This window comes from Corvus moneduloides, chromosome 4 (assembly GCF_009650955.1).
Source record: "Corvus moneduloides isolate bCorMon1 chromosome 4, bCorMon1.pri, whole genome shotgun sequence".
Taxonomy (NCBI): Eukaryota; Metazoa; Chordata; class Aves; order Passeriformes; family Corvidae; genus Corvus; species Corvus moneduloides.
In genome coordinates, this window is record NC_045479.1 from 26,755,393 (window position 1) to 26,782,890 (window position 27,498).

Sequence of the window (27,498 nt, forward strand, 5' to 3'; positions counted from 1 at the left end):
GCGGGAAAAATCCGAGCGCACTCGGGGAAGGAGGCCGTTAGCGATGGCAGCTTTAGCCAGCGGGCCCGGCGCTGAGCCGAGCGGCTTTGGAAAAAGGAAAGCGAGCCCGAGGCGTGAGCTACAAGACGGCGCTGCACTGCCCGCCTGCGGTGCTGCCGCCCCCCCTTCCGCCTTGCGAACCGCTGGTTGAAGGGGGCAGGGGCGGGGCGAGGCCAGCGCGCGCTTCCCGCCCCGGAGGCGGGGCCTTTCGCCGGGCTCGCGCGGAGGGTCCAATGGGAGCCGGCCGGTGTCTCGCGGGCGGCCAATCGGCGCGGGCGGCGGGCTATAAATAGTCGGCGGCTGGGAGCCGCTGGTGCAGTGCGGGCCGTGGTGGTTGTGCGTTGCTTGTGTGTGCGTTGGTGCTGAGCGATGGCGCGCACGAAGCAGACGGCGCGTAAGTCGACGGGCGGCAAGGCGCCCCGCAAGCAGCTGGCCACCAAGGCGGCCCGCAAGAGCGCGCCGGCCACGGGCGGCGTCAAGAAGCCGCACCGCTACCGGCCCGGCACGGTGGCGCTGCGCGAGATCCGGCGCTACCAGAAGTCCACGGAGCTGCTGATCCGCAAGCTGCCCTTCCAGCGCCTGGTGCGCGAGATCGCGCAGGACTTTAAGACCGACCTGCGCTTCCAGAGCTCGGCCGTGATGGCGCTGCAGGAGGCCAGCGAGGCCTACCTGGTGGGGCTCTTCGAGGACACCAACCTGTGCGCCATCCACGCCAAGCGCGTCACCATCATGCCCAAGGACATCCAGCTGGCCCGCCGCATCCGCGGCGAGCGCGCTTAAGTCTCCTGCTGTAGCCTTTTGGCGGCCAAGCACGGAGGCAAGTTATAGAAACCCAAAGGCTCTTTTAAGAGCCACTACAACTCCAATTAAAAGAGTTGAAGCGCTGTTTTAAACAAAAACGTTTTTATTGGGTGGAAGAGGAGTGATAGTGCAGGGGCGGGATGGGTGTCCATATTTAAGAATTTCAAGTTTATGTAAGTGACCCCTATATAATACACAGAAAGAACTCTTAGCGGCTTATTTGTAATTAATTACGTGTTTGGTTTGACAGTAAAATTTGCAATGAGCTCTAGGAATTTTTTCCTCTTTCCGGAGCCAGAGAGATTTTAAAAGTGCGTTTTTTAACCCGGGGCAACTGCAGACGGTGGTTCATATACTCGGCCGTCCTTTCCCCTCCAGAGCTGTGTCGTCAGGCACGGTCACAGGGATGTAAACGCCATTCTACTTGAGACTGCTGCTTACCCCCCTTAAATCAATATATTCACTTCTCTCTCCGATTTTGTCTCCCTCCCTCACCCACTGTTCATAAAGCACAAGTTACTCCCTGCAAAGCCTCTCGGATGAATTGTAAATGACGTTTATATCCTTATGGGGTTTTATAAAACAAAGTTTTCTTACATGCAGCAGCTCAGAAAAATGAGACTCGAAAAAAAGGAGAAGCGGGGACCATAAATACATAGCGTTAAAATCTAAAAGAAATTTTAAAATAGCAACCATGCTCATAACAGAGCAGGGCTATAGCCATTTTCATTGTGCATGTAGGGGTTCTTGAAAAAAGAGCCTTTGGGTCTACGTGGGCTGCCTCCGTTCCCTGTCAGGGAGAGACTGTGTCTATTAAGAGCCGCCAATTCTAAAATTTAAAGAACTCTCTCTCTTGTATTTTGTGTCCATTTTTTAATTTTTCGGTCCTCAAAGTCCTGCTTATCCCCTGGGATCAGTTTCTCATCAGTATTTGCAGTTTTTCCTACATATCTGAATCTGAGGTCTTAACCCGGTGCTGTAAAACAAAAAATGACCGAAAATTCAAAAACACCCATAAGGGGGCAGCAGGGACTAAGAAATCACCTTATATGAATGCTATTCAGTTCTGAAGCCATTAACAAGCTATTATTCGGATTCCTATAATAATAAAACGAATTAATAAGCAACAGCTTCATTAATAACGTAAGGCATTTGTTTTAAACTAATTTTATTTTTCAGATTGGGAAGACCAATGAAGCATAGGGGGGAAAAAAGTGTTTCCCTATAAATTAGTGAAAATAAGACACTTTTTAAAAAATATATGGCATTTGGCTGTGGTATGGATGGGAGAGGGGAGAGACCATAGCTGAAACCGGTCGAAACGGGGGAAGAAAGCACTTTAATTCCATTCTCTCATTTCAGAAAGGACTTTTCCTGAGTAACAGCACCCGGGAGATAGCGCAGGGAAGGTGCCCTTCGAATAGCTGCCAATTGAAGCATTTCACGCAAAACAGGCGAAATGAAGGCTTGTCAGCAATTTGTGGGGCCAGTACGGCAGAGAAAACAACTAAGAAACAAGCCCAAAAACCAGGAATAGGATCTAACATGGTTTATACTCTTAAAAACAGAACTATTTAATGTAATTTTCAGTATTTGGGGTTGAATATTCACTACTAAGCAAATCAGCAAACATGCTACGAGCAAATGTACAACTGAGATAAATTACAGCTCTTTTTTGAAAAAGTGGGTGGCTCTTAAAAGAGCCTTTGGGTTGCAAGTGACAGTCCGAGACGCCCTACTTGGAGCTGGTGTACTTGGTGACAGCCTTGGTGCCCTCGGACACGGCGTGCTTGGCCAGCTCGCCGGGCAGCAGCAGCCGCACGGCCGTCTGGATCTCCCGCGACGTGATGGTGGAGCGCTTGTTGTAGTGCGCCAGGCGCGACGCCTCGCCGGCGATGCGCTCGAAGATGTCGTTGACGAAGGAGTTCATGATGCCCATGGCCTTGGACGAGATGCCCGTGTCGGGGTGCACCTGCTTCAGCACCTTGTACACGTAGATCGAGTAGCTCTCCTTGCGGCTCTTCTTGCGCTTCTTGTCTCCTTTCTTTTGGGTCTTGGTGACCGCCTTCTTGGAGCCCTTCTTGGGCGCGGGGGCAGATTTAGCTGGCTCAGGCATGGCTGCAAGCACAGCTTCTCCCTCACTCTCCCTAAGCAGCTACTACCTCAGCAGAACGCCGATACGGGACTAGGGCTCGGGAACCGCCTTTATAGCGGCGCCGCGGAAATCGCCGCATCGCCATTGGCCCGGCATCATCTCTGCTCTCGGCGCCGAGCGTCCCTATTGGACGCGTCTCGATTCGCCTTGTCATTGGCTGTCGGAACAATTCCTCTCGCAGCCAATCGGAAGAGGCGCTGCCGCTCCGCTCGGGTGGTATATAAGGCACGGGGCGCGTAGCGCTCGCTGTTCCTTTGCCTCTCAGGACGCTGTTGTGGTTTGTGCGCTGCTGCTGTTGCTGAATCGCTGCGATGTCCGGCCGGGGCAAGCAGGGCGGGAAGGCGCGCGCCAAGGCCAAGTCGCGCTCGTCGCGGGCCGGGCTGCAGTTCCCCGTGGGCCGCGTGCACCGGCTGCTGCGCAAGGGCAACTACGCGGAGCGCGTGGGCGCCGGCGCCCCGGTGTACCTGGCGGCCGTGCTGGAGTACCTGACGGCCGAGATCCTGGAGCTGGCGGGCAACGCGGCCCGCGACAACAAGAAGACGCGCATCATCCCCCGCCACCTGCAGCTCGCCATCCGCAACGACGAGGAGCTCAACAAGCTGCTGGGCAAGGTGACGATCGCGCAGGGCGGCGTGCTGCCCAACATCCAGGCCGTGCTGCTGCCCAAGAAGACCGACAGCCACAAGGCTAAAGCCAAGTGAGCACCGGAGGACAAAGCCCGCGAAGTTTTGCTAAGAGAAACCCAAAGGCTCTTTTCAGAGCCACCCACAAGGTCACTAACGAGCTAAATTGCTTTTAAGTATGCTTAGAAGTCTCTAGCGCGGTTGCAACCGTATTTGTTGCGCCTCTCCCTTCTCTCGTGTTGAAAAAAAACAGTGCTCTCAAAAAATATTGAGGTCAGTAAAAGCCAGCAAGATCCTTGCACACATGGAATTCTTGTGCCTATTGGAAAGGCTTTTTTTCTAAAGCTGCAAGCCACAAGGCTAAAGCCAAGTAAATGTTGCGTGCGGCTAATCTAATTACAAGAGGCTCTGTTCAGAGCCGCCCACGTTGGTCACAAAGGGTTGAGTCACTGCAGTTTTGGTTGTTTGATAATACAGGCAGAAACACATAAGTCCCTTTTTCTTCAAGTCTTTAGTTATGCCATTCTTCGTTCCAGTCTCCCTCTTTCTGTACTGAAGTTGTCTTAATGCTAGTTTATTTTTTTTAATAACTTATTCGTTTTTTCACCAAGATTAACTTTCCTCTAATGCCTTTTTAGAATTTCTTAATTGTCTAACGATTTATTGTGCTTTGAGAGCACTGACATTCTCAGTGCGTTACCAGTGGCAAGTAGGGGTTTTATAATGGTCTAAATGTCACATGCCCTGGCCAAACACCTCCGCCTTTGCTGTAAGTGCTCTGTTCAGTACGTGTTAGAGGACAATATTAAAGTTTTATTAGCAGCCTGGATTGTTTTCTTTGAGAGTACTAAATAGGAGCTGATCACTGTTGCAACATCATATTTCAGAGAAAGGGGAGTGGGAAGGGAAGCAAATCTTTCTCACAAAAAATAAGGCCCTGAATAAAATTATGCAGTCCTGGCAGTGACCTTGAACAAATTGTTTCACAACAGGAGAGGTGTTCCTAGCCTCGGGCCCCTGACTGATCCATTTTTGCTGCTTTTCAACACATATATGAAGGAATCCCACCGGCTTTCCTTGCCAGAGTTGTATAACACCAGGGAAAAATTTCAGGCAGGGAGGAGTTTGCCAGTGTTCTCAAGGAGCGGTCTGATGTGATGTGCCACTACGGTGGTGTTCACTGTGTTACACTGGAAAGAGCACTATCGCTTTTAATTTCGTTTTTCTGGCACTTATCACTTGATCCACGCCCTCTTCTCCCCGGGGTGTGAGGAATTTCGAGCCAGCACTTCCTTTTGGGAGAAAGCGAGTCCTTAGAAAATTTCCTGCTCTTACAGCAGGTCACAGCGTTGCTTTAAAGTTTGTTTGTCTGTTTAGGTCACAGTGTTCTTTAAAGTTTATTTTTCTGCTTTGGTGCTGCCCTGCTGGCTTCCGATTTCCTTCTGGCTTTAGTGGGACTCCCTGGCTTATTTTTCTCTTAGCATTTCGTGCAGGCTCTTGGTCACAGAGGCCAGCAGTTTCTTGACTTCATGAAGCTCTTTTTTTGCAGCTCGTGGCACTGCAGCAACGGGAGCAGTTTTCAACACGACCATGTTTTTTCCCATCTCTCTCCTCCAGCATAGGGAAAAAGAGATGTGAGTTAACTCCCGTGACCTGGGGTTCACTGAGTTTAATTTTCCTAAAACTAAGTTGGTGATAAATTTACCCTTCCATAGGGGAAGGAAGTCTACACTAATCTCCCCTCCGCGTTACCTTGTTCCACATAATGAAACTGTCCTCTGCATATTGGATTGTAGCAAACAATGGGAAAGGCTTCTAAGAAAAACCGTCGGTGCATCACCCAGATGTGTGACTGGGATAAAATTCTAGTTTGTAGACTGTAGAAACTTCCAACAGAACAATTTAATGGGTTTCGTTCCCTTATAAAAGAATGCCCTGATATAAAGAATACAACGGTAATAGTCAAGAAGATATATAGTTAATAATTATTATTGTAGTCATTCCTCTTATTTTTTCCTGCTAAGGAACGTGTTTAGTCATTATGCAGTTGTAGTTTCGAATTACATGCATGGGAAATAAAGCCATAAAATAAAGATAGGGCTACATGAGGTCCAGATTATGAAGGGCCGTAGGACCTCGAATGTATATTGTACAGCCATACACTCTTGTGAAGATGCTTTATAGATGTGGTTTACCAAAAGAGGGCTAAGTGGACAGAATGGTTTTGAAAATGTATGTATTTCCTAACAATGCCGGTGTGAGCACCGGCAGTCTCCTATAGTCGGCACAGATGGTCTCCCGGATATTTCTTTGACAATAATTTGTTTTTACAACAGCAGAACGGGAGGAAGATAAAAATGCTTCCCTGCGTTAATGAGAGCACTTAGCACCTCCAGCGGGCCAGACCTTCACCAGCCCCCCAGGCCGCCCGCCCCGCCCCCGCCGGCGGGTCCCTCTGATGCCGCATCCCCCTCTTCACCCCCCGTGCTCGAGGAAAGGAGTCTGGGCGCAGTTTGGAACGGCGGGATGCACGGTGGCTCCCGGATTGACGAGCTGGCTGTGCGTTAAAACGAATGAATCTCACGTGAATTCGCGGCTGGTTTGGTTTTCCTTTGTTTTGCGTTTTGCGATTTAATCGCACGAATTTCATTTGGGCATGTTAAGGAGGAGAGCTGGGCTAAAGCTGAGTTTTCCCGTTGCTGCTTAAATACAGCGCGGGCCGGGGGGTAGGTGGGTAACAGAGTGGACGGTTCCCACCAGGAGCCATCATTTCTCCAGCGACAACGAGAAATGGATTTGTTGGTCTGGCCCTGACAAGCAGATATTTTCCTGCTCCCTGCGCCGGTGCCAGGGACGGTGATTTAAGGACTAATCCGCCTCTGGGAGGAGGGAAATGGCGGAATAACACGGGATGGAGCAGGACTTCACAGTGGGAATGGGGGTGTTTAGGGGCTTGGGGGCTGATCAGGTTACGCTGCTCTGAGGCTTCCTCCAACCCCCTGCGAGGCAAGAGGCCCCTGGGGACAGCGGGGAGAAGGGAAAGAAAAGGGTCAGATATCTCCTGGAAGGGCAGAGCAGGGCCCTGGATTTTTAAATCCAGAAGCAAGGTATTTCCCCTCCGGTCTCACCCCAACCCCCAGTTAAAGTATTTTTCACTCTTCCTTTATCAAGAAAGAAACCTGTAGGGTGAAGCAGAAAAGCAGACATCATTCAGTTCAGATGAATGCTGTAAATTAATCCCAGCTCTTTTGCAGTTTCCTGGTGTTTCTCCCTATTCTTTATACCATGTCATTTCCTGCTGAGAAATGTGAGCTGCTATGGTAAGTCTGGAGTACAACACACACATATCCTATGAGGTTTGAAATGACATGTAAGTATCACTTAAGACTAAAAATCCAGCAGCTACATATGCCTGTGAAATGTGACCATAATGAACTTCTTCCATGGGATTTGTAGCAGTGATTTCAAAAGCCCTCGCATGTAGAGAGTGGAACCAACTCAACTAAACTTGGCTTCCTGAGGCAGCTCAGCTGAGTCCAGGCATCCAGTTTTGCCTGTGATGCAGCTGGTCCAGTCTACTGATGCTTGGAGCACAGGTGGAGGAAACTGTTTAAAACATATTCTGATGTGTTGAAAGATTGGGGCTATGACATTCCTGTGGTAATTTTTGTTTTCTTTTTTAACTGGGATGACTAAAGACACTAACCCCCTTGCTATGACCCAAGAGCATAAGGGAAAAAACCAAAACAACTTGATCATGTGGAGTTGTCAGATCGTTTACTGTTGCTGCCATTTGCTACAAAAGGAAAAGAGGATGCATACCAGACATATGTGTATTTCTTCACAGCTCTGATGCTGCACAAAGGGAGGTCAACGTCCTTTAATCTGTCTCAAGCCCAGATTTCAGATGTAACTCTCTATGCGCGCTCTCTTCATATTTCAGGAATTACTTCTTCCATTTTCCTATGACCTTTACAAGTAAAACAATCTACATGCAATGTAAGTAGGATACAGGTACAAAAAAGTTGCGGATTTTATGTGAGATTAAAATTCCAATCTGTTCTGTAACTCTTTTCAATCTACTTATTTTCTAGATGTTGAAAGGAATGAGAAGGAGGTGTCTTTACAAACAAACTGTGGGCCTGCTGTAGATAAAGCCAGATACTGAGAGGTGAAAGAAGCAATAGGAAGAACCATAAATTCCATAGGAATTCCACTAATTGGCACAGACTGTTACACACTCGAGACTGTGTTAAATCCCTGGACTTAGAGAAAAAGAACAGAGACACAAGGAATAAGAAAAAAAACAAGGGGGGGCCCTACACATTAGAAGGGGGTCTTTACTAGGCAGTTGGGGAAGTCTGTACCTCTCAAATACCTCAGCCAATGGGGAAGGAAATGCAGCCAGGAAATTAGGATAAAAAGGAAGCTGCATCCTCCAACAACTTGAGAGACCCCACCGGAAATGCCCATGACATCTCTCTTTATTTGAATAACAGGACTTCTCTGTCTCCTTTTAGGACATAAACTTCTGGTGCTTGTGGATTAATTTTCCTGACAATGTAAAATGGAAGTATGCCCAGAATTGCTTCCTGAGATTTTCAGTGTTAAAAATGAAAGGATGAACATTTGTGATTAATACCTACTATTGTTTTTGACAAGGAATCCTTTTGGAACAACCACTTCAATAGGACTGCTGTCAAATAATTCAGTTCTTTGTAGCCATGAAAGAAATTGAACCCAAAACCCAAAACACTCTTTCCACCTACATAGGCCTCTGGTCCTGTGACCCCAGTCCTTGAGGAGAGAACTGCCTCTGCTCATTGTAATGCTTCTTCCTTCCTTGTAGGTGTGTGAGTTAGGAAGGGAGAAGTTCCCAGCTGCCTTCCCATCTACTTTCTGCCCTCTTCTCCAGAGAGATTTGTATCATGTCTTGAGCTGTGCTGTTCTCTGAATGGCATAACCCTAAGACCAGATTTTTGGAACCTGAAGTCCTAATTTTTTTCATTTACCCTCTGACCTGGGCAGATTTTCATCACTGGCTGAAAACATTACATCAAGGTGTGTATTTTTCCCTAGCTGCAGTCAATACTTTTTCCTGCAACCATAATTTTTAAAAAATATATTCTTTTCTATGTAAAATGGAAAAGAAAGCCTCTGAGAAACTACCATTGCAATAATTTGTCCTGGGCGTCAGATAATTATATTCTGTGGCCATTAAAAAAAAAAGAAAATTGATTTCAGGTTTGTGAGCAGATATTGCTTTACTTCATTAATAAAAATAAAACAAAAATAAAGAAAACCCCCCAAAAAAACACCCCCCCCCCCCCAAATCCTAAAACCCTCAAACAAAACAAAAACACAACCAGGAAGGAAGAAAAAAGTGGTACAAACAGTGTGTGATTTGTTCAGGTTTTGGTCCAGACGTATGGCATCTATTTCTCATTTCTGATTCACTATTCAGTCAGTTAACTAGAGAATACAGTTATTTGTTCGCCCAGCTGGTGCATTTCACTTTTGCAGAAATAAAAAGAGAGGGTGTTTTCTTTCTTAAAGATGATGATGAATAAACATAAGTTTTACTGCAGGATGGTCATCTAGAGAAGAAATATATCCTTCCAGGAGTGATACTAACTTTATTATTCTAGTAAAAATAAAATAGGGTAATTTTTTGTAACTGGTTGCGTTGTTCTTCAGTATTCTTTTTTGCTGGTTATTTACTACAGGACTAAATTGTAATAGCATTCTGATCGTTTGAGATACAAAGAGTTGAGATACAAAAAAAAAAAAAATTTAAAAAAATGTTTGTATTACCAAGGGTAAATATTCCCTATATTTCAGTTGCTGTAAATCAAGAGGTATTTTGAAGGTAAACGTGGAAGGTAGATTAAAAGACAACATGAAGGGCCTGTTTAAAGATTATGCATTCAAGCACTTCCCAGTTTTGAGAATTGATGGGATTAATAACTTTGCTTTGCGCTGGAAGATCATCAAGTTGCAGGCCTAGGGCACACAAGCTGATGAGAGTGTAAACTTTTTGATAAAACTGATGCCACAGACACAGAACAAGCTGAAACTGTCAAGACAGAAGCAGAATGAAGATGGACCAAGGAAACAATCCTGAGAATGAGATAACTTCAGAAGGGTACCCAGTGACCAAAAAAATTAATATGACATCAAGGGACCACCACCAAGAATTAAATAATGGAATTTGGGGCTTGGGTGATGGGTGGCACAGATATAATTTAAGTTGCAATCTGGTGTAGGCAATTCCTCTTTGGAGGCACCCAGCTCTATCTGCTCTGCATGTTGGATAAAGAAACTACTCACTCAGTAGATTGGAAACTCATCTTCAAGGAAGAACCTAGGGCAGGAAAACTGTTTGAGGTGGCATCTGCTTGCTTCCTTCACGGTCTAGGTGACAGCAGCAAAATCACCTGCTATACCAGGATGATGTATTTGAACACTGTGCCACCTTACTGGTGCTGGGTGATATCATCCTGGGTAGAGTGTCTTGAAGAATACAAAGAACACTACTCTGAAATAAATAGAAAAGAACAGTAAAGAATGTGAAAGACTGAAGAATAGGATGTCATATGATTTTATATTCACACTATTTGCACTAGTGGCTTTGAATGTTCATCCTATTGTTGCATGAAATTTTTAAGTTTTGTTTACTTAATCAGCTTAAATCCTACTACTTTTACCTCTGGTGAAAGGAACGAGGTCAAAATTTTCCACGGTCGTAGCTCTTTGTTAGTTCAGAGACTTTGTCCTCAGCACTGTTAGAAAAATGAGAGTTGTGTTACAAACATATCAGATGTCAAATGCTATGTTCACAGAGCCCCCTAATATGCCTTATCATTCATACTGAATTAGCAACACTTTATTTTCTGTTGAGCAAAGAGTTTTATGGGCCTAGAAACAATTTCACACATTGAAATAATCTATTAAAAAAAGTCCTCTGAGTTTCTGTGACAGCTGCTAATGAAGCGTGCAACACGGAGCACACAGAGACAGGAAAGGCAAAACGAACACTTATGAGCTGCGAGGCCAAAAGGCATCACTGAGCTCCTACTTCAAATCAGGCAGCAGGGCTGGCACCTGATAGCTGTAGTTCCAACTGGAGTATTTTAACATGACTGATTATGCAGAATAGCCACCGACCAATTGCTCTGCTGACCACCTTCACTGTCAAAATATAAGCACTTCTTTGTGCTTTTCTAGTGACTCAGGTACACTTAAAAAGCCTAGAGACTGGAGTATACCATGGTTTGTTAATCGTTTAAGGTATTAGACATAAACAGATGCCCAGAATAAGCAACCTGTGTTTCAGAGTTTGCACCAAAGCACTTGGAGAGATGTCAAAACACCATTTTAAGCTGATAAAGAAGAGGATGGAGAGAGCCTCTTCCCACTGGATATCTGAAATCCAATCTGAGAAGTCCCCATAAACCCTCAAACTGAAATTAACTTTTATTAGGTAATAGGTGACAAATTTATGAGAGACCTGGTACCTGTCTCATTAGCTGTACAACCAAACAACGTGCAAGTCAGTACTTCAAAGTGCACTTTGGTGATTCTGTGGTCCCTGTACAAATTATGTTCAGAAGTTCACAATACATACTTGCAATTCAGGATTATTCAGATCTAGTTTGAAAGTGATAATGGCTTTGATCTGCATCTATGGTAGCATGTAATTATCCAAGAACGTGATGGAGTGACTCAGAAAGCCTGCAGTTTAAGCCTAATTAGTAGCTTTATGATAAACTCTGATAGCTTACAAAGCCAGCCCAGGATATCTAGTTCCTTAGTATTTCATAGCTTTAATACAATTAGTTACAGATAAATAGAAAGGACAAGTAAGAGAAAAAAATATTAATTTTCACGTGTTTTCTTAGTTGCAAGGGGAGCCTAAAGCAGTCACAGGGAGAAGCTAAGAAAGTTGCTATAACAAAAAAAAAAATCACATGAACAGTAGAATTATTAAGACAAATAGCGAAAATAAAGGTGATTTCAGAAAGTACTTCTGCGTTGTATTGGTGACTGGGCTATTGGCAAGAGCTTTGGATAAATATCACTTGTTGCTACATAAATTCTTTTGTAGTAGAGTGCACTGTACTCACCTCTTACTGCTCCTACAAAAACCCCAGACACAGCACCATCAAGTGGTAGATCTTACTATAGCACAGCTGTACATGGATGAGTATTCATTAGTAATAATTTCGATTCCCTCCTAACTAGAAAAATCCAGAAATATTTCTTTAAATTTACAACATATATATATAACAGGAAAACTTTGAATAGTAAGGTCTTACTCATATACAATGACACTGAAAATTGTGAGAACCATAAATTAAGGAAAAGCAGCATCAGCTAAGAAAACTTACAACACCTTTAGTTACAGATCTATTGCAGTTAGTGAATGTTCATTAAGACAATTAACTGGAGACCAGTATTTTATAAAAATAACCCCTAAGTTGCATGCAAAACCTAAAAGCCCCTCAAAAAAACCCTTAAAAGAAGCTTTCAGAATAGTAAAGTATTTTCTTACGTGATTATACAGCCCTTTTTTTGAAAAAGTGGGTGGCTCTTAAAAGAGCCTTTGGGTTGCAAGTGACGGTCCGAGACGCCCTACTTGGAGCTGGTGTACTTGGTGACAGCCTTGGTGCCCTCGGACACGGCGTGCTTGGCCAGCTCGCCGGGCAGCAGCAGCCGCACGGCCGTCTGGATCTCCCGCGACGTGATGGTGGAGCGCTTGTTGTAGTGCGCCAGGCGCGACGCCTCGCCGGCGATGCGCTCGAAGATGTCGTTGACGAAGGAGTTCATGATGCCCATGGCCTTGGACGAGATGCCCGTGTCGGGGTGCACCTGCTTCAGCACCTTGTACACGTAGATCGAGTAGCTCTCCTTGCGGCTCTTCTTGCGCTTCTTGTCTCCTTTCTTTTGGGTCTTGGTGACCGCCTTCTTGGAGCCCTTCTTGGGCGCGGGGGCGGACTTGGCCGGCTCGGGCATGGCGACTACTGCTTATCTCCGAAACAGCACGCAGCCGCTCTCCGACAAACCGAGGAGCGAAGTGAGGAGAGCGGCTGCGTGCCACGTATTTATAGCTCCAATATGCAAATGAGCAGCATCGGCCCTGCGTATTCTCATTGGTCAGAACACAAAATATGTCATCACTCCCCAGTAGTCGCGTCTGGTTGGTCAGAATTCGATTCGCCTTGTCATTGGCTGCCCACACAAGACCTACTTCTCAACCTATCAGCGAAGGGACGAGCTGGTAAAGAGAGAGCAGAGCCGGGGCGCGCTGAGAGTCGGCTGCGCTGTGCTGCCGGTGCCTTTCAGAGGAGGCGAGCAAGGGAAGATGTCCGGCCGGGGCAAGCAGGGCGGGAAGGCGCGCGCCAAGGCCAAGTCGCGCTCGTCGCGGGCCGGGCTGCAGTTCCCCGTGGGCCGCGTGCACCGGCTGCTGCGCAAGGGCAACTACGCGGAGCGCGTGGGCGCCGGCGCCCCGGTGTACCTGGCGGCCGTGCTGGAGTACCTGACGGCCGAGATCCTGGAGCTGGCGGGCAACGCGGCCCGCGACAACAAGAAGACGCGCATCATCCCCCGCCACCTGCAGCTCGCCATCCGCAACGACGAGGAGCTCAACAAGCTGCTGGGCAAGGTGACGATCGCGCAGGGCGGCGTGCTGCCCAACATCCAGGCCGTGCTGCTGCCCAAGAAGACCGACAGCCACAAGGCTAAAGCCAAGTGAGCGCCGAAGCGCCACTGGCGCATTTCTTCTTCTCCAGAAACCCAAAGGCTCTTTTCAGAGCCACCCACAAGATCCTAAGAGAGCTGAGTTATCCAAACAACAGTTAAGGCTATTTTGTATTAATTACTCAACCCGTGTTTTATCTTATTTTTTATTTTTGGCTTAAGATATAGTAGCAACGCTTTCCATATTTTCGTTAACAAAGTCGTGTCAAAACGTCCTCTCTCCATACAAGTTCTTCCTGGTATGGAATACTTTCCGTTTAGTTCTTATGTCGGAGAACATAGGAACAGTATCTGTTGAGAGTACCCGTCCCTCCCCGCTTTTCCGCCTCTTTCTTTTCCGAGTGGCTGATACAGTTCCAGAGATAAGAGGCGTAATCGTCTTCGGGGAAGGGAGGGGGAAGGGAAGCGGGCGGGGACTTCCACTGGCCAATCCTTGGGCAAAGCGGGCTTTTTCAAGACTTAAAGCTCTTTCTTTCTCATCGGGAACAAAAGGATTGGGAGAACTGAGGGCTATATTTGTGTCAGTAAAGAAACCCTCCCCTCCTCCCCCCAAACAGACAAAAGGCATTTACGGAGATACCGTAAGAGAAATAATACAATAGATTAGACATGGCTCAGTAGTAGCGTGCCTGGCAATTGCATTATTTTGTTACAAAATATAATCTTTAAAAAAACATACATCCGATTTTTTATCAAATCATTATAAAACATTGTTTCCTGGTAGTCAAAGTAATCACTCGGAAGAAGAAAAGGTCTATACTTCCCTAAAGCCGCCGCGCTATACCGCGTTCATTAGCATTTCTTTCGGTAATCCTAGGGAACAAAAAATACAAAACACAATTGACCTCTTGACGACTTACGAATTACTCGATCCTTGCTGCAGGTTACAGACGACCTCGGTGCATCAGCTCCTTTAGGGAAAGTGTGGGTGGCTCTTAAAAGAGCCGTTGGATAACAAAGTATGTAGAGGAGAACTCTTCTGATACAATTTACTTCTTTTTGGGCGCCGCCTTCTTTGCCTTGGCTGCTTTGGGTTTGGCTGCCTTAGGCTTAGCTGCTTTGGGCTTCACCGCTTTCGCCTTAGCCGGGCTCTTCGCGGCCTTCTTGGGGCGGCCGGCCTTTGCGGCTTTCTTGGGGCTCTTGACCGCTTTCTTGGCCGCTGCAGCTGCCGGCTTCTTGGCCTTCTTGGGGCTCTTCTTCACCGCCGCCGCTTTCTTGGGCTTCTTGGCGGCGCTGGCGGGCTTCTTAGCCGCCGGCTTCTTGGGCTTGGCTGCAGGCGCTCTTTTCTTGGGAGCTTTTTCTTTTACTTCTCCGGGTTTCTTGTTGAGGCGGAAGGAGCCGGAGGCGCCGGTGCCCTTGGTCTGCACCAGGGTGCCCTTGCTGACGAGGCTCTTGAGCCCCAGCTTGATGCGGCTGTTGTTCTTCTCCACATCGTAGCCGCCGGCGGCCAGCGCCTTCTTGAGCGCGGCGAGGGAGAGCCCCTTGCGCTCCTTGGAGGCGGACACGGCCTTGGTGATCAGCTCGGTGACGCTGGGCCCCGCGGGCTTGCGGGCTTTGGAGCCGCTCGCCGCCTTCTTCGGCTTCTTGGCGGCGGCCTTGGCGCCGGGCGCGGGCGCATCGGGGGCGGCGGCGGGAGCGGTCTCGGACATCGCGGCGACTTCCTCTGCGGAGCAGGCGAACACAATTGGGCTGGCCCGGGTCAGATGCTCGTATTTTTAGAGCGGAGCCGCGCGGTGATTGGTGGGTTGCAGAGCCCGCCCCGCTGCACGGCCGGGGAGCCCTTCGGTGTGCTCGATTTGTGTTTCTTTGGACTAACAAAAGTGTATTTTCCTCGGAATTTCTGCCACCAAATCGCCCAATTTCCTCGGTGAGGGGGGAGAAGAGCAGGTACTTGCGTTCGGGAGAGTTTCCTGCGGCAAACACGCGATTTGAGTTAAAGGAGAGGCGATAAATCCCGTGTGCTGCTGCTGGAGAGACCTCTGAAGGGAGAAACTTTTGTTTTTCCTTGCAAATTAAAAATTTCCTTTTGACATAAATGTTATAGCAACAACTCAGCCTGATTATTTAGAGGGTTTTCTTGGGGTCAAAGTTGAAATCTGACGAATTAAAGCTATTTTGACAGTTTAAATTGATTTTGAAGAGGAGGAAGTAACACAAACTCCTTTTTCAGCTGTGAATATGGATTAAGAACCGGTTCCTTTGACCATGTGTTTTACCTCCTAAAACGCTAAAGTCTAGTGTAATAGTGTCTCGTACAACCTCCTATTGCACTTTTTATAGAAACATAAGCAATTTGTTATTATCTGGAGATTTATGAACATACAGTTGGTTTATTTTGTCTTCCTGGAATTTCAGTACAAGGAAGGCAAAGTTACCCTGCTGCCCTATGTGGGGTGTTTTCTTTTTGTTTGTTTCCCATATGAATTTTTCTACCAATTATTAAGTAAATCAAGCTATTTGCTTTTCATGCTCCATTTTATTTTGAAGTAAATAGTCATTTGATACCTTATGTTACAGAACTGCAGCTTTGTAAAAGAAAGCAATCTCCTAAACTTCTGTTGTTTATGGAAATTATCTTTGTCTCTGGTTAATTTAAGATTTGCAAGGACCAACATCACAGTTTACTAATTATGCTCTTAGTTCCTGAAGAGTATTTTCTTGTTATATATTTTCTCTAAAAGTAGTAGAATTTTAAACCATATTACTGTTTGGATTTTTTTATGTATCTCACAGAATATGGCTACACAAAGGTTTAGGTAAAGCCTCTGAATTCTGAATCCTCTTTCCACTCTAAATAAAACCCACCTAATTATTACTTGTGCATTTTACAGCAATCACTGAAATAAGGAAATGCTTTTATGATAAAAACTAAAGCACTTTGTGATAACCTGAGTTTTAACAAGGGGAGAGGTAGGCCATAGGTCATTCCTAAAGGATCAGGAAAGAGCCAATCAATACTGATATCTGGTGGAAGATGTTGTAATATGCTGAACAGAGCAGAGCTCTGGAATAATATTTCATTAATCTGTAACCGATTATGAAAAAAAGTGTATTTATCCGTTGCCTTGTGTAGTTATTTAAGAAACACGAAGACTGCACTACAGCCAGCCCTTTAGTAATACCTGATGTAACATAAAACATGAATACAGTATTTAAGTACATATTAGCAACCAGGAATTCAGATTGTATCAGTAGGCAGTTTTAGGGAAATGTAATTTTATTTCTATGTCATGGTTTCATTACAATAGCTGTTTTGTAAAGACTAAAATGTATATAAGATGAGAGATTTTTTTACATTTGCTGTAAGATTGTGTTTCAGGGAATGTGGAACTATGAATAAATGCACTGAAGGGAAGAATTGTGACCGCCGCCCCATAAGTATAAAATACAAAAAAAAAAAAAAAAAAGGTTGCAGTAAGACTGCACCTGAGTTCTGTAATGCTTTAAGGGGAAAATAATTGAGAGAAGAACTAATCAAATTGTGACTTTCAAGGCTCTGTTTGGCAATCCTGCCATAGTAAGCATACAGGGATTAAACAAATTGGAGTGGGTGTGGGTATTGCAGATATACCTTCAGAAACTGCCAAATGAAAGTAAAATGTTTTGAAGACTTTATCCTGTATTATGTAAATCAGTGAATGAACCTTTCCACTGATTTGACTGCATAGTGTAATAAGGTAGCAACTGCTGGGAACATATGAAATTTAGCAGTTGCCTAGAGACTTCATTGCATATAGACAGAGGAAAAGCACAGGCCATGAGTGACATGTCAGGAAAATGAAAAATTCATTGTTGCTTATTCTTGTTATTTTGAACACATTTACTTCAGTAATCTTCACTGGAGAAAATGTAAATATTCCAGCTCTCATTTGTGCCTTCACAGAGTGTTCATTTGCACTTGTTGGTGGCAAAATTGAGGTGGTTAATAGCCACTATCCCAGTTTTCTGCCTGGATTTTCTCCCAGCAGCTGCAACCCTGTCCCCATTTCCAAAAAGGACTACTAAGTATATATGGGTCTCTAGTTACAATCTAGTAGCTTAAACTGAAGTAACTTCAGAAATTTCATGGCAGAGAGAGAAACTATGATCTTTTTTTATGGTTTTGCAGCAAAGACATAAACCAAGTTTAGTGATGTAGAATTTCTACTTGGAACACATATTCTTCTTTATGTGAAAGAAATACATGCAGGAACAATATTGTGGAAAATTAAGGTGTATTTGGCAATTTTAAAAACTGCTGCTCTGCAGTCAGAGCAGATAGTCAAAAAAGAATGAATGGATGTGCTCAGGCAGAGAAAAAATGTGGTGAAGGATTACCTAAAAGGCAGAAGTGGGAGTTTTGCCACCAACTGAGCAAATGAGGAAGGGAAATAATCCTGGCTTAGAGATAGGATATTGTGGAAAAATTTCATTGAGAAGACACTACATAGACTTTTACATGAAGTTTGTTTTTCCCAGTGAGACTGGAGGGAGGTAGAATTCATTATTCATTAAAAGAGAAGGAAAGTAATATCAGCATCTCCAGAGATCCTTCTGGAGAAGGCACCACTGTAAGGTCTACTTCATATGAATGACTTCAATGCATCTCACCTTATGGGCACCCTAGCAAGCCACACTACATAACAAACCTGCAGTCTGAGCCCTTCCTGCAAGACGCTTCCCTTCAGATACCAAAATCTATCCAACTTTTGCAGTTATCTTTTAAGACCTCTTGGCATAAGCAAGGAGACAGAGGAACCACAGCCAAGGGCTGGCACTACACCCGAGAGCTATCAAACGTTCCCATCTGCAGTTTGGGACCTGCCAATACTTGTTCCTAGGAAAATAAGCTGTGGGTTATATTTAGGTATGTTTGTAATAAGGAGAGGTAGCACAGTAGTTGTTCTCAGGCAATTTTGTTAGGAGCCATTAGCATGAGAGCCAGCCACACGAATGTGGCTACTGGGCTGCTCTACCTGCTGTAGCTGAGTGCTGTGCTCAGTCATTCTTAGACAGCTGGAGACCAGAGCCCCTCTCCTTGCTTCAGATGGCAATTTCCAGAGAGATTTAGGGGAGGGCCTTTACATTATGTGCTGCATTCCCACATACATGTTCCACAGGAAAGAGGTATAAATGCTCCCCGCAACCCGTGATTACACTCCTATTACAGTGTTACACCCATGCCTTACTTGCCCTCAGTGACTTCATCTTTCATCTGAGTTGCAAATGTAATAACACTTGTGTGATCCAACCAGCCAGCACAGTTTAGCAACTTTTAACACTTAGCTAAGGAATTTTAAAGTGATACCTACCAAACTACAAACTTGTTGCAGCTCAGCAAAACAAGCCTCAGCCTACATAGTACTAATGTTGCTGCTGCTACTGCTGTTAAGGCTCCTGAGTATCCTGAGGTCACATAAGGCCTTTTAAATTCAGGGGATGAGTGAGCATCTGTAGGGAGCAGAACAAAGAGGGTAGGGCAACAGATGACTATCCCCACAGACTCAGCTTCCTGGAATGTTGTACACTCCTCCCTGTACCCTTGGTTAAGGGTTGGGGCACCTGTTGTGTCCTCCCTTCTTCATTGCCATGGCATGTAATTTTGCAATTGAAAATCTATAGTCTGAAATCTGGATATGTCCATAGTTAGGAGGCACTGGGAAGGAAATCCTTTCTGGGAAAGGAAAAAAAAGTCAGCAAAAATACAGGGGGCCAAAACCCTTCTGAGAGCAGCTAATGAAAAAAATACGGACTTTGTTCTTAACTCTGTGTGTGTTTATTAGGTCAATGCTTTTTTACTTTTTTCACACACAGTGAAAAGGTCCTCAGTCAGTCAGATATCAAAGAATATAATTATTTCTATCCCAAAGTAATTTGGTCTTCTAAAATTAATCCAAGCCACTTGAAAATTTGTGTTCTTGACCACGCAGGCATGGTTTGAATGTAGTCATCAATGGGAGATTGAGGACACCTCAGGCCCTGAGACAAACTGTCCATGAAAGGTAAACAACATTAACAGAAGCTGCATCATCAATGGCTCCCCAAAGAAATTGTCTCCTCCCGAATCAAAAGTGCCTTGCTGTGACCTTCATTTACTGGTGAAGTCCACCACAGAAGGGTGCCACCACACTGTCTCCTCATAGCGACCTCTCCATCCGCACAGAATCCTGGCTGCTCAGACTAGTGAGCAGCTCACACGCAGTGATGCTGAGCAACTCACTCCTCCTCCCCACAACACCGCAGCACTTCCGTGTGTTTTCTGCCCTCCACACTTTCCTGCTGGTGTGATAGTGCTGTGACTTCTGGTATGAGGGAGGGAGCAATGTGATGAATCTAAATGTTGCTTCCCACTCCAGCCAGGAACGTGTTTGGAACCTATGGAGGGACAAAGTATCCTCAGACATATCGTGCATGCACAGCTGCTCTGCAATCTGCCATCTCCCTGGCTCTTGACACCCCAGACACTGATGTGACATGCTTCCAGGTAAATTTGGGTTGGCAGGCAACTCATTTTTTGCCACACAGGCACTGACAGTAGCACCCAGGCACGACGTAGGCTGAGAGCCAGAGCACTGTGCGACACACCATGCAGAGGTGCTCTCCTTAAGTGATGCTGCCTTCCTGTTATTCATCAGAGGTGAAGCAGGTACTGGCTCTAGACAAGGCTGCTTGTGCCAGCTTTCTAGAGCAGGAGTATTGCAAGGTAGCGTTTGGGTGCTAGCTGGATAGGCTGGCTGTTTTCCCATAGAAGGGAACAAAGAGGTTTTGAAGAGTTGTTCACCGTGTAAGTGTTGTGCTGTAGTTCATGTTTTTACAGTATGTGCTTTGCAGCTGTGCAGTCCATGGTCTGCTGCCAGAGTAGCACTATCTCAGGTCAGTATGTTGTCCAGATTGCCAGGTGCACTGGAGGGGCTGGCTGGTGCCTCAATTTCCCCACAATATATAAATGAGGTCAGTCACTTCTGCTGTCATACAGTTAGAAAATCAGGAATCTGGCTTCAGAGGCTCGTGAGACTTTGTATATACAGTTTGGGCACAGTCAGGAAGAATGCATTTCATCTATTTTGCCTGCAACTTGCCTTGGTCCCAGAAAGGATTGGCTTCCATAATGAGCGCATTAAAACTAAATCTTGGTCTTTATGGCACAGGTTTTTTTTCTGCTTTGGAACTGAAAATGCAATCAAGATTTTGTTGATTTGGTTTTGAAATAGGGAATAGAGTAACAGCTTTAACTTTTGTATGCTGTTGGAGGTTAGTAGTTTGTAACATCTGACAGTTAACTGTGTGCTTAACAAGAGCAGCACAGAAGGCCAGCAATGAGCAACTAGGAGCAGGGATCAGCAGACATCCAGCTGTACAGAGGTGATAAGTAAAGAGAAACCTGCTTGGGTTTGGGTTTGCTCAAACTGCAGTGAGACATGTTCAAGGAAACCTAATAGGCAAAGTTACTCAAAGCTGTTGAGAACGGGGCCTGCTGATGAGTAAGGTGAACATTTGATAAATTCTGATGTTAATTGTCCAGATCTATGGCATGTTCATTTTAATAAAGAACTTCACTGGGGGAAAAAGAAAATAGAACCAAAACCTAAGTGGAGGAAAAATTGTAATCTGTGCTTCTTTTATTAATTCTTTAGAAGAAAACAAGTCTTGGCATGCTTGAGTACATTGGAAGGCTTTCAAGGGTTGTCACTGTTAGCCACATCAGTGGATGAAGACAGGAATTTTTGTTTGCATTTGACACTAATGGAAAAAATGGGTTCTTAATGTTCAAATCTGTTTGGGTTTAGATTTTTCTTATTTTCATTTTACCACATGTACTTATTGTCCCTACATGGTGAATGGTCTTAGCTTTAGTTTATTGTTTTGTTTGGGTTTTTTGGGGTTTTGTTTGTCACCTTCCCCTAGGGTAGCAGGGTCATCTAGTTATGGTTCTTTCAAACCTGAGGAGCACACTGGCTCTGTTAGGCTAGTATTGGGAACACATAAAAGCTGTAATTCTGGGAGCAGTCAGAAGAATACACACTGTAGTAATAGAACTTGTTTCTTAAATTAGTGATATCAGCAGGGATCCAGAGTGCAGAGAAATTAATGGGCGATATGAGCAGGACAGCCTTGAGATTCTGCTCTCTTTGAATTGCATTCTAGAAACATAATTATGTCACTTGAAGAACTGAGTAATTAACAGGAAACTTCATTCTGGACCAATATCCCAACTGTGACAGAGGCCAGTAAATAAAGAGGGTAAGAACAATAGCTGATAATCTCATCAAAGTGATCCTTTATGGTTTAGTGCTTTGTGGGCTGGAGACTCATTGAGTCAGAGGGGTTGTCTTTGAATTAGGGAGCCACAAATGGATTTTTCTTCTTTGTGTTTAGCAGTTGCTTTCTCCAGGCAAAACATTTTTCATGTTTTAGGATTTTGCTTTAGCATTACAAATCATGGAAGGTTGAGGAATAGGTGAGTGGGAGTGGTAGATGGACAAATGAGTGATGGACATGTATACTACGTGGACTGTATCCCTGTCATAGTGGAGAATTTCATTAATATGTGGTTAGCTGTCCTTAGTGTGCGCCTGTGTTATAAAATGCTGCTGGAAAACAAACATGAAGTGGAACAAAATGGCAACCAGCAAGGAGAGTGGACTGAATACCCTTCACTGTAGCTGCAGAGAGATTAAGATAATGTATGTGGAACAGAGGGAATGGCAAGTCATTTAGAAGAAGAGATAAAAAGGAATGATAAGTCTTCAGGGCCAGGAGAGACATTCTTATATAAAATATCTGAGTTGAAAGATGCTGTGAAACAATGACTTCACCATTGTATTTTTAGACCCTGTCACTTTTTCAGACTTACCTTCCTGGAGTCACTGTAATTAAGGCAGAAAAAAATGCCAGAGTCAATGAGAAAAAAGGTTGCCAGAGTTCACAGAGATCTCTCCTAGCCCTTCATCTTGAAGGACTTTCTTCTGTCTCTATGTGAGTAATGATGTGTGTATTTGTCCATAAAGAGCACAGGCAAATTCTCCATATTGTAATTATGTTAACTTCATAGACCCAGTGGGTCTTGTACTACAGATAGGAGGACTGCAGGCATAGCCAACAGAAATGAGGCAGGGATTGAAAAGTCATGACGACTGATTATTAGAGTCATGAAGTTCTACCAAAAAACCAGAAATGTCATCATACCCTTGTAAAAGGAAAACATACACGTGAAAGAAAGAGTATCCACTCAGAATCAATCCACTCAAGCCTTTGAAAACATGGGGCACACATGAGCATGGCTGGCATAGCCGTTTTTGTTGTGCATTTGGCATATGTTATTAATTTGCATCCAGTTAGAAGCAATTACCTTAATGGAAAGATAATGCTTTTTATATATCGCCAGGATGTCTGGGATTTAGTGTGAAGCAAATACTAGAGACAGAAAAAAAAAAAAAAAAAGGGTGAATAGGAAGCAAACTCTAAAGACACTAGGAGAGAAAATAAAGCATCTTCAGTTTATTGCTGAAAAAGCCCTATGCAAATTGCCACTGATACAGTATGCTGAGAATCAGGTATAGCCTGCTTCTGGAAAAACACACGTTTCCTTCTGGTCTAAGGTGAACACTTAGGCATAATGCTCCTCATGCTTCAGACTATATAAGACAAATTCTGCCCTAAGGTCATGAAATTGACCCAGAAGGTCATATATTTGTAAGATGGTTCTCAGTATATCGAATGCCTGAATACAACCTCAGAAGTCAGACGATATAGTCAACGTGGCCTTAACATCTATACGCGGAGGCCTAAAGACCGACAGCTCCCTGTGCAGTGGCATTGCCGAAATATCAGGGGAAAAAAAAAAAAAAAAGCTTTCTGCATTCTCCCCACGGCCAGAGGGGAAGAAGCCGGGGAAAGCTGTTCGGGGGAGCCGAGGGCCTGGGGGATTCTGAGCGAGGCAGGGGGGAGGGAGGGGGGCAGAGACGGAGGCGGGGACAGGCGCGGGAAGGCGGCCGGGACCCCGGGGCGGTGCTGGCGAGCGGCGAAAGGGGCGGAGGCGCAGGCCCGGCCCCCGGCCGCCGAGCCCGCCCCTGCTCCCAACCAGGTCGGACCACACCGCATAAAGGCCGCGGCGCGGGCGGCGCTGGGTCACAGCAGCGGGGCTGGTGATAGCGCTAGCGGCAGCATGTCTGGTCGGGGTAAGGGCGGCAAGGGGCTCGGCAAGGGCGGCGCCAAGCGCCACCGCAAGGTGCTGCGCGACAACATCCAGGGCATCACCAAGCCGGCCATCCGCCGCCTGGCTCGGCGCGGCGGCGTCAAGCGCATCTCGGGGCTCATCTACGAGGAGACGCGCGGCGTGCTCAAGGTGTTCCTGGAGAACGTGATCCGCGACGCCGTCACCTACACGGAGCACGCCAAGAGGAAGACGGTCACGGCTATGGACGTGGTCTACGCCCTCAAGCGCCAGGGCCGCACTCTCTACGGCTTCGGTGGTTAAAGCTCTTTCCTCTTACCGTATCACTGCAACAAAAACCCAAAGGCTCTTCTAAGAGCCACCCACATTTTCATTTAAAGGAGCTGTGTTGCTGTGTTTTTAATAGTCATTCTTGGTTTAATTTTTAGTGTTCCTTTAACGTTAAAGCTTGCTTTTCTCCTGCCACGGGCTTGTTGAGCTGCTGTCCTCCAGCTGCCTTTAGGTGAGTAGAGAAACCCAACAAAACCCACCTAGGCCAAGAATAAAATACACTTTCCTTTAAAAAGATAAGCAATCCTTAAGTTCTCTATGACAAGATATCGCGCTGTATTCTTTTTCTCATTCCCGCTCGTGTCTGAAAGGGGGGACTGGGCAATTAACTCCAGGGACTATAGCAACGCTGCAGAGGAGGCTCTTCACTCTGCCGGGCGGCAGTGGCGGCCGCGGGAGCGCGGGCCCGTGTCCAAGAAGGGTTAAGCGCCCGCGCGATTTCCAAAAGAGCGCGCGGGCCACGATTGGCTCCGGGACATCCTGCGCCCGGCGGAGCCCGCGCTCCCCTTCCTCCCGCGCCCGTCCCCGAACAGCACATGGAACAGAGTGCTTCCGACCGATCCCGGCCCGGGAGTAAAACGCAGACAGCCCGGCCGCGCCTGAGCGCTCCGGCAGAACCGGCCAGGGCTGGGTACACGAAAGACACTCCAAACCACACGCGCACCCAAGGACAAACGCAGGCGCCCTTCCCTTCCCTTCCCTTCTTCCCCCCGGCGCCCGCTCCGCAGCATTTCAAGCTCTTTCTCGAGGTTGTGGGTGGCTCTGAAAAGAGCCTTTGGGTTTCGCCTCTGGGCTCGGGACGCTTCCCTCGCCTGCTTTACTTGCTCTTGGCTTTGTGGCTCTCAGTCTTCTTGGGCAGCAGCACGGCCTGGATGTTGGGCAGCACGCCGCCCTGCGCGATCGTCACCTTGCCCAGCAGCTTGTTGAGCTCCTCGTCGTTGCGGATGGCGAGCTGCAGGTGGCGGGGGATGATGCGCGTCTTCTTGTTGTCGCGGGCCGCGTTGCCCGCCAGCTCCAGGATCTCGGCCGTCAGGTACTCCAGCACGGCCGCCAGGTACACCGGGGCGCCGGCGCCCACGCGCTCCGCGTAGTTGCCCTTGCGCAGCAGCCGGTGCACGCGGCCCACGGGGAACTGCAGCCCGGCCCGCGACGAGCGCGACTTGGCCTTGGCGCGCGCCTTCCCGCCCTGCTTGCCCCGGCCGGACATCGCTGCTGACGCTGCTCCGCGAACAAACCCCCGCTGCCACCGAAACGCAGCAGGTGAGTGACAGCCGCCCTAAGGCCTCCGCCTTTATATCCCCTCCCTTCGCGCGGCCGCCGCCTCCTGATAGGCCGAGGCGCCTGTCGGGGCGCGCGCAGCCCAATGGCACAGCGAATCTCACGCTGACCAATCGCGAGGGGGGCAGCGGCCAAAGGCTCCGCCCGCGCTCTCCGCGCGGCCAATCACGACCCGCGGCGGGCGGGCTTCGGCTCGCGGCCCCGCCTACGACAACGGGCGCTCCCGCCGCCGCCGCCGCCGCCGCCGCTCGGACCGGCGGGGTCGCGCTGCCCCGTCCCGCAGTGTTTGCTCTCTCCCGTGCTTCATTATACTTTCAAAGCCGCCGGGCTGCACAGCGTGGTCGTGGGAGGCCCGAATCGAGGAAATGGAGAGAAAGACAGAGACAGTGTGAATAAAGGAGACGGAGGGGCCGCGGGGAGACCACAAAGGCTGTAAATTCCCCTTTGTTTCACGCTGGGTATTTTCCCCGCGTGAAAATTTCGCCCTTTCTAACACCGTTATGACCCTAAGTTTTCCGAACTTTGAAAACATCATACACATCCCAGCATCGGAAAAAAAATCAAACGTCTCTTCATTTTGTACTCCATCCTTAAAGTACACAGTGAGGAACCGTCTCCCTTTACTCTGATTGCATATATTCAGTGCTTTTTTTTTTTTCTACTTATTATCTCTATAGGCCTACACACCCGAATGCAAACCTCAGTGTTGCAGCTCCTTTTATTGTGTATGGAGTGGCTCTTAAAAGAGCCTTTGGGTTGGTTTAAATGCTTTTTAAATATAGATGGGAACGTTTGGAGAACGCTTATGCACGCTCGCCGCGGATGCGGCGGGCCAGCTGGATGTCCTTGGGCATGATGGTGACGCGCTTGGCGTGGATGGCGCACAGGTTGGTGTCCTCGAAGAGCCCCACCAGGTAGGCCTCGCTGGCCTCCTGCAGCGCCATCACGGCCGAGCTCTGGAAGCGCAGGTCGGTCTTGAAGTCCTGCGCGATCTCGCGCACCAGGCGCTGGAAGGGCAGCTTGCGGATCAGCAGCTCCGTGGACTTCTGGTAGCGCCGGATCTCGCGCAGCGCCACCGTGCCGGGCCGGTAGCGGTGCGGCTTCTTGACGCCGCCCGTGGCCGGCGCGCTCTTGCGGGCCGCCTTGGTGGCCAGCTGCTTGCGGGGCGCCTTGCCGCCCGTCGACTTACGCGCCGTCTGCTTCGTACGGGCCATCGCTCGGAAAGAAAGCAATCAAGCAAGCACCAGCAGCAACAGTAAGAGCGCGTCTGTATTCGGGGAGTATTTATAGCCCCGGTGCCGTCTCTGATAGGCAGACGGGTGAGTGCTGAGTTTCATTGGTGGATTCAAATTTTAAAATTCCCGCCCTTGTTAGATACCGCCTACCTTTTCAGTCTTTTTGTTACTGAATACTTTATGTTCCTGTAAGAAGTCATAACGTATGCTATTACTATTTGCGGGACCGCTAAGACTCAATATTGTTATTACGTGACCGAATTTAACTTGACTATTAAACCACGTAAGGCTTAAAACTTTTTTTACAGCATGTAAACCTATAACTACATTTTACTTTATTAAGTCAGTTTGTCATCATTAAAGTGTGAAATTTTCTGTTTTTCTTTTAGTGGATATATTTGAGCAGGTCTAACACGCACGAAAGTTCCCTGGAAACTATTTGTATTTCTATTCAGATACCTTAAACTATCACAGTAATATGCGAAATACAACCGGGAAAAATAGTAGTTGGAAAATTCTACTTGAAAGAAAAAATTAAAACGGAATAGTAAAAAAACTACTTTTAGCCCAAGAATGTAAACCGTTCAGACCTTTTCTTTCTTGTTGATAATACATGGAAATGCAAAATGTACTAGGCACTTGTGAAACCAAGGGATCTGTCTAGGAATCAAAGCTTGTACCTGAAAGTTTAGATCCATTTTATGTTTCAAGCGCAGAGCCCCTGTTCAAATAAGGACCCGCTAAAAATGTACGGGGGGAATTCCTGCCTTTGCATTCTACGCCTGTCCCATCCTTCCCCCTTTTCCCGCTCGCTGACAGAACCACACTATCTTTCTCTCCATTTCCTCGATTCGGGCCTCCCACGACCACGCTGTGCAGCCCGGCGGCTTTGGAAGTATAATGAAGCACGGGAGAGAGCAAACACTGTGGGACGGGGCAGCGCGACCCCGCCGGTCCGAGCGGCGGCGGCGGCGGCGGCGGCGGGAGCGCCCGTTGTCGTAGGCGGGGCCGCGAGCCGAAGCCCGCCCGCCGCGGGTCGTGATTGGCCGCGCGGAGAGCGCGGGCGGAGCCTTTGGCCGCTGCCCCCTCGCGATTGGTCAGCGTGAGATTCGCTGTGCCATTGGG

The 27,498-nt window shown here is 47.0% G+C and overlaps 7 protein-coding genes and 2 pseudogenes across 8 annotated transcripts; 4 read left to right on the forward strand and 5 right to left on the reverse strand.

Annotated features, from left to right (window-relative positions):
- The first annotated feature begins 401 nt into the window (after positions 1-401).
- LOC116442590 (histone H3) lies at positions 402-909 on the forward strand. Its single transcript, XM_032105751.1, has one exon. The coding sequence runs from the start codon at positions 409-411 to the stop codon at positions 817-819; it is 411 nt and encodes a 136-aa protein (XP_031961642.1). The 5' UTR covers positions 402-408; the 3' UTR covers positions 820-909.
- Positions 910-2,510: 1,601 nt separating this feature from the next.
- Positions 2,511-3,010, reverse strand: LOC116442601 (histone H2B 1/2/3/4/6). Its single transcript, XM_032105762.1, has one exon. It carries the CDS (start codon positions 2,954-2,956, stop codon positions 2,576-2,578), a length of 381 nt encoding a protein of 126 aa, XP_031961653.1. The 5' UTR covers positions 2,957-3,010; the 3' UTR covers positions 2,511-2,575.
- A 258-nt stretch (positions 3,011-3,268) lies between these two features.
- Positions 3,269-4,575, forward strand: LOC116442597 (histone H2A-IV). Its single transcript, XM_032105759.1, has one exon. The coding sequence runs from the start codon at positions 3,307-3,309 to the stop codon at positions 3,694-3,696; it is 390 nt and encodes a 129-aa protein (XP_031961650.1). The 5' UTR covers positions 3,269-3,306; the 3' UTR covers positions 3,697-4,575.
- Positions 4,576-12,252: 7,677 nt separating this feature from the next.
- On the reverse strand, positions 12,253-12,987 carry LOC116442583 (annotated as a pseudogene). The gene has a single exon (XR_004239598.1). The product of XR_004239598.1 is annotated as a histone H2B 1/2/3/4/6-like (transcript).
- LOC116442582 lies at positions 12,736-13,928 on the forward strand (annotated as a pseudogene).
- LOC116442580 (histone H1.01) lies at positions 13,508-15,047 on the reverse strand. Its single transcript, XM_032105744.1, has one exon. The coding sequence runs from the start codon at positions 15,024-15,026 to the stop codon at positions 14,367-14,369; it is 660 nt and encodes a 219-aa protein (XP_031961635.1). The 5' UTR covers positions 15,027-15,047; the 3' UTR covers positions 13,508-14,366.
- Positions 15,048-23,493: 8,446 nt separating this feature from the next.
- Positions 23,494-23,933, forward strand: LOC116442608 (histone H4). Its single transcript, XM_032105770.1, has one exon. The coding sequence runs from the start codon at positions 23,522-23,524 to the stop codon at positions 23,831-23,833; it is 312 nt and encodes a 103-aa protein (XP_031961661.1). The 5' UTR covers positions 23,494-23,521; the 3' UTR covers positions 23,834-23,933.
- LOC116442594 (histone H2A type 2-C) lies at positions 23,530-25,121 on the reverse strand. Its single transcript, XM_032105756.1, has one exon. The coding sequence runs from the start codon at positions 25,065-25,067 to the stop codon at positions 24,678-24,680; it is 390 nt and encodes a 129-aa protein (XP_031961647.1). The 5' UTR covers positions 25,068-25,121; the 3' UTR covers positions 23,530-24,677.
- Positions 25,122-25,838: 717 nt separating this feature from the next.
- LOC116442588 (histone H3) lies at positions 25,839-27,217 on the reverse strand. Its single transcript, XM_032105749.1, has one exon. It carries the CDS (start codon positions 26,350-26,352, stop codon positions 25,942-25,944), a length of 411 nt encoding a protein of 136 aa, XP_031961640.1. The 5' UTR covers positions 26,353-27,217; the 3' UTR covers positions 25,839-25,941.
- Between the last annotated feature and the right edge of the window lie 281 nt (positions 27,218-27,498).